Here is a 10,513-nt window from a genome sequence, read left to right on the forward strand (position 1 = left end):
TTTAAAAAAAAAAAATTCGGCCGCACCCATCCCATAAAGAGCAAGGAGTGTAGGTCCCACACACAAAAGAAGCTTTGGATTCCGTGTTTCGGGTGCAAAAATTCGATTTCAATAATATTGAAAAAACTTACATCGAGGTATTTCAATTTAGTTTATGCCGAAACTCGTATAGTCATGCATATTAGTATTGTTTAGTATGTTTCCATGTGAATTTATGTTATGTTTTCGTTTAATTTTGTATCTTTTATATACCCAGATTGATTTATTCGATACGCGAATTTATGTTATGTTTGTGACCAAAAATGCTTAAAATTTGATAAATAATTTGTATTCTTATGTAATTTTGTATTAAAATTTGATAAATAATTTGTATTGTTAAATAATATAATTTATTTTGTTTATTTGTATTGTTAATGTTATGTTCATATTGAAGAGCCTTGTAGCGTAGTAAAATATAGTGTCTTTTAGCGAAGTAAAATATAGAGCCTTTTAGCGTAGTAAAATGTAGAGCCTTTTAGCGTAGAGTCTCAGTAGCTAACAAAATTTTAAAAATGTTGAAATTGAGACGCATAATAATTAAGGATAACTCGGTGCTACCGGGCCGCAAAAAATCAAGCCTGGAACCCATACAAAACTATTATCTCCAATTCAAAAATTTATAATTTAATTTATTAAGTTAACAAAATTCTAAAAATGTTGAAATTGAGACGCATAATAATTAAGGATAAGTCGGTGCTACCGGGCCTCAAAAATCAAGCCTGGAACCCATACATAATTATTATCTCCAATATTAAACATAATTAATTATTTAATTTATTAAGTTAACAAAATTCTAAAAATGTTGAAATTGAGACGCATAATAATTAAGGATAAGTCGGTGCTGCCGGGCCTAAAAAATCAAGCCTGGAACCCATACATAACTATTATCTCCAATTCAAAAATTTATAATTTAATTTATTAAGTTAACAAAATTCTAAAAATGTTGAAATTGAGACGCATAATAATTAAGGATNTTGTAGTTAAATGAAATCATGCATGGTGATCTAAGAGGCGCTACCATCAGCTTTCGGAAGGAAGATAGGAACACAAGGCTGTTTCGAATACGGTACTTGCTTGAATAATATGGACAAGCTAAAAGAAAGAAACTACTGATGTTCTGAAGATGCATCTGCGATATACACACGAGAATGCAAATACAGATTTGAAGATGCATCTGTGATATACACACGAGGGCGCAAATGTCTGCACCTTTTAACTTTTAGACTAACTTACAAGATGTATATAACTTACTACATAGCATTTGGTGTTAATTAATAAAGTTGACCACTTATCCTAAATTCTGTTGTTGAAGTGTTGGTCGTTGGGCCCGTGCTCTGCATGGGCAGCCAGCATCTATGCATTCCCTTAGTGAACATCAGTTCATAGTACTTGCCAACCGCATTAATCCACATTCGGCCGGTCATTTTTTTTTCTTTGTATGCGTCATATTTCTTTGCAAGAGTAAATTCCTTCCTGCATGAAGAAGGTAATTATAGGGCGTGAGGGGATGGGTACTCATCCTTGCTCGAATATAGGAGAGATTTCTCTCAATATGGCTCGACTATCGGAGAGATTACTCTCAATGTGGCTCGACTATCGGAGAGATTACTCTCAAAATGATCCGATTATTGGAGAGATTACTCTCAATGTGGCTTGACTATCGGAGAGATTACTCTCCAAATGGCCTGACCATCGGAGAGATTACTCTCAAGGTGGCCCGACTATTGGAGAGATTACTTTCAAAATGACCCGACTATCGGAGAGATTACTCTCAATATGGCTCGATTATCGGAGAGATTACTCTCAAAATGGCCCGACTATCGGAGAGATTACATTCAAAATGACCCGACTATCGGAGAGATTACTCTCAATATGACTCGATTATCGGAGAGATTACTCTCAAAATGACCCGACTATCGGAGAGATTACTCTCAATATGACTCGATTATCGGAGAGATTACTCTCAAAATGACCGACTATCGGAGAGATTACTCTCAATGTTAGGGGTGGAAATCGGTAGGTTCGGTTCGGTTATGAATATTATCGATTTAGCATATCGGTTATCGGTATACAAATTTGATAAACCGATAACCGAACCGATAAGATATAGGTTATCGGTTAATCGGTTATCGATCATTATCGGTACGGTTATCGGTTTACCTGATAAGATAACTCAATTTAGACTTAAGCAAAAAAGAGAAGACAATTCAATGAAGTTAAGCAAAAAAGAGAAGAATTCACATATCGTATACTGCCCATTTCTGCATTCTGTTTAGTGGCCACAACTGGAATAGTACTAATTCTTCAACAACAGTTGTCCAAATACATTAATAATAAAACAAAGTAGTAACAATTTTACCTTAAAATTAACAAGTCCAAACATATAGTACTAACAGTCCAAGATAAACTGGATGTTATTTGTCAAATGCTTAACTTGAAAAAAAAAAACCATAGAGCAAAATCTTGATCTGTGCATGGGCAATACTAACACTGAAATGAAAAACACCTAGAAGGCAGAAAATGTTGTCCTGTTGTCAAAGCTCAGCGTACTGTACAGAAGAATAATGTCAAAAAATATACTTGAAACTTACGAATATTGTCGATTGAGAATTGATAAGTGCGAAAAAAAATTGATAGTAGGTTATAGGCTGCACAATGTGAGCTCACAAAATTAAGAAATAAAAATAAAAAAATAAAGAATCATTAACAGTCAAAAATACCAATATGAAGATGAATTTCGTAATAAAAATTATAAGCGTAATGTATAAGACTAAAGACTTACGCTAGGAGTAACTAGTAAGGTCTATGAAGAATGAAGATGAAGCAACTGAAGAGTGCGGCTGAGAAAGAATAGGAGAGAAGAAACTGAAGCCCTAGCATATTTATATACTTAAGGGTAAAGTCGTAACTTTATTAACCCAATAACCCGATACCAAAAACCCAATAAACAATTAATGGTTTGGGTTATCGGTTTTACCCGATATATGCCCAGCCCTACTCAATGTGGCCCGAATATTGGAGGCCATTTTATCCATTTCGACCTTTGTGCCCATTCTAATATTCTTTATTTGGACTTTGATGACTTTTTGTTCTTCTTTGCAACCCGAAGAGATGGAAAATTTCAGAGAATATACCTCGCCTTCATAAAAACTTAAATATCTCGTAATCGAGACTGAAGATGGCATAGAACAAACCAAGCTTTTGGTTCACACCCCATAAGCTGGCTGGTATGCAGCCTCATGGCCTTCTTTGAGGAACTCCCTTTTATGTAGAAAACTAGACCTTGGAGCACAAGTCTACTTCTAGTCCATTGTCCAAGATGTGGTCTCTCCAAGCACCAATCCATCGCTATGTAAACATTGCTAGCACCCTTCCAAACTTAGGGCGTCGCATAATTCAAGGCGAAGTATGTTGGGGAAACACAACAACAATCGAGGGCGAGTATCGTCATATTCCAGGATATTGGGAATGGGCTGAAGATGTACTTGGTGGAAGCCAACAAAAACTAAGTACAACAAAGTTTTATGATGTTGTATATGCCTCACTTTTCACTTATGATCGAAACTCGAACATTTTGCAAGAATTTTGTGAGGCTTGGTGCCCTAAGACGAACACGCTTCTCATATCAGCTAGGGAACTATCTCTCTCTCTTTGGGACTTACATATCCTTGGAGGTCTATCCATTGTGGGTTCTCCATACAAAGAAGTGGTACCTAAGTGGATAAATTTTTGGTATAAAAAAAGCTTTAATATATAAACCTGCCCCACTGCAAAAGGAAAAGAAATCCGCACGCCTAAAGTTGACACATAATTCCAACAGAGTTATCCCCGAGACAACTAGGTGTGACGACCCAACCCGTCGTCTCATGTATTACAATCCCGTTTTCCCCATTTATTGCTCTTTCATGTTTTATTATCAGCTACGGGTGAGTTAGAGTTGAATTGAATTGGTTTGGATAGGAAATGAGACACTTAGTCTCTTTAAGGAAGGTTTGGTTTGGAAAAGTCAACCGAACATTGACTGATTAGTTAGAAGGCTCGGATGTGAATTCCGGTGATTCAGTTAGCTTCAGGAGGTGATTTGTGACTTAGGAGTGCGATCGAAAGTGGTTTTGGAGGTCCGGAGTAGAATTAGGCTTGAATTGGCAAAGTTGGCATTTTGGCGAATTCCGGTGGATAGGTGAGATTTTGATCCGAGGGTCGGAATGGAATTCCGAGAGTTGCAGTAGCTCCGTTAGGTGATTTTGGATATGTGTGCAAAATTTCAGGTCATTCGGAGGTGTTTTGGTCGGGTTTTTGATCGAATGCGTAATTCGGAAGTTTTTAAGAAACTTAGGCTTGAATTCGATGTGATTTGATGGCTTTAGCGTTATTTGATGTGGTTTGATGATGGGAACAAGTTTGAATGAGGTTTTAGGATGTATTGGTGTTTTTGGTTGAGGTCCCGGGGGCCTCGGAGTGAGTTCGGGTGTTTAAACGAGAGTTTTGAAGTTTGCTTCAGGTCTGTTGTTGCTGTCATCTGGTATTTCCGCTTCTGCGGAAATGGACCGCAGAAGCGGGTGAAGGAGCGCAGAAGCGGTTCGTGGCCTGGTGAGGAGATTCCGCAAAAGCGAAATATAGTCCGCAAAAGCGAGTCCGCAGGAGCGGACTGTCAACCGCAGAAGCGGTACTGGGTGATCCGCAGAAGCGATTTTGGGACGCAAAAGCGAAAATTGTAACTTTAATGAAAACCGCTTAAGCGGACTTCTGACCGCAGAAGTGGTCCCGCATAAGCGGAAGCGGGACCGCAAAAGCGAAATCAACTGTTGACAGAAGGGTTTAAAATATTATATTTCATCCGCGAACAAGAGGTAGTTTCCACCATTTTTAAGCGACTTGGAGAGCTTTGGGCGAGAAATTTCGAGGGTTTTGACTGAGAATCGATTGGAGGTAAGTTCCTTGGCTTAATTACTCGAGTTTATGGTAAACTTATCATAGAAATCAGTGGAAATTCATCNTTTCAATAATATTCAAAAAACTTACATCGAGGTATTTCAATTTAGTTTATGCCGAAACTCGTATAGTCATGCATATTAGTATTGTTTAGTATGTTTCCATGTGAATTTATGTTATGTTTGTGTTTAATTTTGTATCTTTTATATACCCGGATTGATTTATTTGATACCCGAATTTATGTTATGTTTGTGACCAAAAATGCTACCGGATTGTTTGTGTTATATTTGATTTATATACCCGAATTTATGTTATGTTTGTGACCAAAAATGCTTAAAATTTGATAAATAATTTGTATTCTTATGTAATTTGTATTAAAATTTGATAAATAATTTGTATTGTTAAATAATATTATTTATTTTGTTTATTTGTATTGTTAATGTTATGTTCATTTTGTAGAGCCTTGTAGTGTAGTAAAATATAGTGTCTTTTAGCGAAGTAATATATAGAGCCTTTTAGCGTAGTAAAATGTATAGCCTTTTAGCGTAGAGTCTCAGTAGCTAACAAAATTTTAAAAATGTTGAAATTGAGACACATAATAATTAAGGATAACTCGGTGCTACCGGGCCGCAAAAATCAAGCCTGGACCCATACATAACTATTATCTCCAATTAAAAAATGTATAATTTAATTTATTAAGTTAACAAAATTCTAAAAATGTTGAAATTGAGACGCATAATAATTAAGGATAAGTCGGTGCTACCGGGCCTAAAAAATCAAGCCTGGAACCCATACATAATTATTATCTCCAATATTAAACATAATTAATTATTTAATTTATTAAGTTAACAAAATTCTAAAAATGTTGAAATTGAGACGCATAATAATTAAGGATAAGTCGGTGCTGCCGGGCCTCAAAAATCAAGCCTGGAACCCATACATAACTATTATCTCCAATTAAAAAATTTATAATTTAATTTATTAAGTTAACAAAATTCTAAAAATGTTGAAATTGAGACGCATAATAATTAAGGATAAGTCGGTGCTACCGGGCCTCAAAAATCAAGCTTAGAACCCATACATAATTATTATCTCCAATTCAAAAATTTATAATTTAATTTATTAAGATAACAAAATTCTAAAAATGTTGAAATTGAGACGCATAATAATTAAGGATAAGTCGGTGCTACCGGGCCTAAAAAATCAAGCCTGGAACCCATACATAATTATTATCTCCAATATTAAACATAATTAATTATTTAATTTATTAAGTCAACAAAATTCTAAAAATGTTAAAATTGAGACGCATAATAATTAAGGATAACTCGGTGCTACCGGGCCTCAAAAATCAAGCCTGGAACCCATACATAATTATTTACTCCAATTCAAAAATTTATAATTTAATTCTTTAAGGTAACAAAATTCTAAAAATGTTGAAATGTAGACGCATAATAATTAAGGATAACTCAGTGCTACCGGGCCTCGAAAATCAAGCCTGGAACCCATACATAACTATTATCTCCAATTAAAAAATTTATAATGTAATTTATTAAGTTAACAAAATTCTAAAAATGTTGAAATTGAGACGCATAATAATTAAGGATAAGTCGGTGCTACCGGGCCTCAAAAATCAAGCCTAGAACCCATACATAATTATTATCTCCAATTCAAAAATTTATAATTTAATTTATTAAGTTAACAAAATTCTAAAAATGTTGAAATTGAGACGCATAATAATTAAGGATTATTCGGTGCTATCGGGCCTAATAAATCAAGCCTGGAACCCATACATAACTATTATCTCCAATTCAAAAATTTATAATTTAATTTATTAAGTTAACAAAATTCTAAAAATGTTGAAATTGAGACGCATAATAATTAAGGATAACTCGGTGCTACCGGGCCTCAAAAATCAAGCCTGGAACCCATACATAATTATTTACTCCAATTCAAAAATTTATAATTTAATTCTTTAAGGTAACAAAATTCTAAAAATGTTGAAATTGAGACGCATAATAATTAAGGATAACTCGGTGCTACCGGGCCTCGAAAATCAAGCCTGGAACCCATACATAACTATTCTCTCCAATATTAATCATACTTAATTATTTAATTTATTACACTAACACAAACAATTAATTTTGTTTAAATTATAGTAGACGACATGGCCTTTCCTCCGCCTGCGCATCCGGGACCTGCCGAGGATCAGCTACTAGTGCTGCAGGGCGACCATAGGTCCTCCTATGTTTGGGAGGGATAGCTATCGATGCAGGCTCTCCGCCCCAGGAGGCCTGATGATTTGTGGGAGTTTATTGCGGGGCATCCTTTCCATGAGCGCGTAGTAGAAGCCTCCAGACTACGGGATTATATACCATTTTTGAGCTTGGACGGATGTAGCTTTATTGGTCGCTCATCACGGCCTTGGTAGAGCGGTGGCGATCGGAGACGCATACATTTCACTTGCCCACTGGAGAGGCCACCATCACGCTGCAGGATGTCCAGGTTTTATACGGACTGCGTGTAGAGGGACGCGCCTTCGCACTGCCCCACCACTGGAGAGGGATGACACGTGCACAGTTGGCGGATATGATGGGGCAGTTGACTGGTTCTAGACCTCAGGGTGACCGGGGTTGCAGTCGCGTTGTTTTGTCATTCATTAGAGATCAGATGGCGGATTTGCACCCAGATATTACCCACGAGATGGAGCATCTTTGGATTCAGAGGTACACTTGGTTGGCGTTGCTCCTGCTTTTCGGGTGTGTCTTGTTCCTGGAGACTTCGGGGAGTAAAGTGAGTATGCGCTTTCTGCATTGTCTTGAGCAGCTGGATGAGCTACCCCAGTACAGCTGGGGTGCTACTGTTCTGGCGTATCTGTATAGGAGCATGTGTCGGCCGAGCATAGGTCGAACGGTTGATATATGTGGTTTTCTGCCCCTCCTACAGGTGCAATAAATTTCTGAATACTTTGTTCTTTGCTCCAAATTCTATATCGCGAAATGACTCATAAATTTACATCAACATTTTATCTTAGCTTTGGGCCTGGCAGCGGATCATGCCGTTGGAGCCACCTCTACCACCACTTCCGCCCGGTGAGGATTATCCGCTTCTCCCTCTAGCTATCAGGTGGATTCTCCAGCGTGGGAACTACCGAGGGACGGATGCTCATCATAATCTCCCCCTTCTCAGGGATGTGTTAGATATGTTGGTGGACGGACAGGTAAATATGTACCTACACTTGGTTGTTTTAAATTGAGTTGTGTTTTGCGTACTCATTTTTATGTTATTATTTGGTAGTTCATCTGGACGCCATACAACATCGAGTTGCTTGGTCAGCTACCCGCTTGTTGGTCGGTCGACCGGCTGATTTGGAGCACTCCGTCCTGATGATCTTCTGGGATCACATTGAGTATCATACCACGGAGCGTGCGCTTCGACAGTTTGGCCTTCCTCAGCCTATACCGAGGGAGCCTAGATGGGAGGCTACACACTATCAGCGGGACGACCGTGCCAGCATGGACCGGCAGTATATTGGATGGCTACAGCAACAGATAGCTTATTGGGAGGACCGAGCTGGGCGCATTCCGCTACCACTTACAGTTTTCCAGGAGGCCTCTATTCATCTGTATGCTGAGTGGTACCGCCGTCAGACCCGAATGATGATCGGGAACCCCGTTCATGTACTTGGCGAGCGCTACAGACCGTACGCCGGGAGGCACGAGGCACTGGTATGTTTTTGTGGCTTATTAATATCTTATAATTGTGATATAGCGTTATTTAATTAATATATTAAATGTTTCATAGGCCATTGGGCATCATCGCATCTACCAGTTGGGACAGGAGATGCAGCAGCGTGCCGACCCTGAAGTGGTTGAGTATGGTCGGCAGGTAGCTCAGATGGCTCGTCTGACACTGTTGCAGGCGAGAGATGCCGAGAGGTTAGACCATGAGCATCAGTATGTGGCTCCAGAGGCCTACCAACGGGGTAGGCCAGTCCCACGAGCCAGGGGTAGGGCACGAGGAAGGGGTGCCCCACGAGGCAGGGGTGCCCCATGGGGTCGCAGGGGACGGCGAGGAGGTGGTCAGCAAGGGGGCGTTGAGGTACTTGTCGAGCCACCTACTGAGGGACATGACGAGGACTTCGGAGTTGGGGGCTTTGGAGATGATCAGCGGGGTTATATGCCTCATGCAGATGAGCCTTCCAGCAGCATGCCTTCGTATAGCCTTCAGCTATCTTTGCCAGCATCGCAGGTCACCCCGTCAGGAGCATTGTCGATCATGGGTACATTCGACGGGGATGTAGATCAGTACTTCGCATGCCCATCTACCGCAGCTGAGGATCGGCTGGCCCGGGACGTGGATGGCGGGCGCAGGTTGAGTTATCCATCGTCCCCGGCAGTTCATGCGGATCTACCACAGGCGGCGGTATGTTTGTATTACTTTAATATTTCAATTTGTTTTCTTTTCCTTAAATAGCTGCCATTAATTAATTGTTACTTTCTTATGCAGTCTTCGTCCCAGCCCATCTTTGAGGACACTACATGCGGTGATGAGCACACCATGGATACATATACCTAGGAGGTCGACGAGACCATGGTGAGAAAATATTTTCTTACTTAAAATAATAGTACACTCTGTAGGTTAAGATAATAATATATTTTCATAAAATAATACATTTTCGCGTGCTAAGATTACTTCTTGTTTTGTAGGTTGCTGACGGCCCGACGGCCTATTCTTCCGATCCTGCCAGTTGTAGGGTTGATGCTGCTGCACATCCTCACATGGTGATCTAGATAGTGTGCCCGGGCGACAGGGGATGCGACTTAGGCCAGCAGCAACACTGAAGCACACAGGTTGCGGCACTCACTGATTTACTTATGTATTAACTTTATGTAAATAGTGCTTTATGTAAATAATAGTAACAACTATCTTTTAACAACTATTTTATTTTAATTGCGTTTGAACAACAATTTTACTTAAACGGTACAACTCAAACACAAACCTTACAAACCTAACACAAAAACAAACAGTACAACTAATGAAAGCACTTGACAAAGGAAACATGAAGATACACTACAACAATCAACACGTAAATGTCACCGCTTAGTTACGACCGCCTAGTATTCTCTGGTTAATCCTCTCGAGCTTTCTTTCTAATTTCTTTTTCTCTTCTTCCACCTCCTTGATCTTCGCCTTCAACTCTTCAATTTCTTGCTTCGATTGGCGCTCTCTGTCCCACTTCCCATTACACACATCTTGAAGATGATACACCTGGTCTTTGTAGTATTCCTGGTCACATGGTTCATCAACCCATACCTTAAAATTGCATATAGGTACGTCGGGTTGCCTATAAAACTTGTTCATGCACGCCCAGTAGTGGCGTCCAGCTTCTTCCCATTCATTGTACATCATGCTTTTGATTCCACAGTCGCACTTTGGGCAACGAAGGGGTCGTTGAGACATTTCTTAAAGAGAAGTTTGGTTTTATGGAAAATCTCGATTATAGGTTGTTGTTAAGCGCAGAAAATAACTCGAACGCCCTCGT

At 39.2% G+C, this 10,513-nt stretch overlaps 1 protein-coding gene across 1 annotated transcript in view; it reads left to right on the top strand.

Moving 5' to 3' along the window:
* Positions 1-9,271, top strand: part of LOC109234794 (serine/threonine-protein phosphatase 7 long form homolog) — a 17,622-nt gene extending 8,351 nt beyond the window's left edge. Inside the window, exons 3-7 of the mRNA XM_019400851.1 lie at positions 7,400-7,914; positions 8,018-8,108; positions 8,266-8,696; positions 8,773-9,069; positions 9,161-9,271. Of these exons, the coding sequence (XP_019256396.1) occupies positions 7,400-7,914; positions 8,018-8,108; positions 8,266-8,696; positions 8,773-9,069; positions 9,161-9,271 (1,445 nt within the window). The remainder of the gene's footprint in view (positions 1-7,399; positions 7,915-8,017; positions 8,109-8,265; positions 8,697-8,772; positions 9,070-9,160) is intronic.

The sequence above is a fragment of the Nicotiana attenuata genome, chromosome 11, assembly GCF_001879085.1.
Source record: "Nicotiana attenuata strain UT chromosome 11, NIATTr2, whole genome shotgun sequence".
In the NCBI taxonomy this organism is placed as follows: domain Eukaryota; kingdom Viridiplantae; phylum Streptophyta; class Magnoliopsida; order Solanales; family Solanaceae; genus Nicotiana; species Nicotiana attenuata.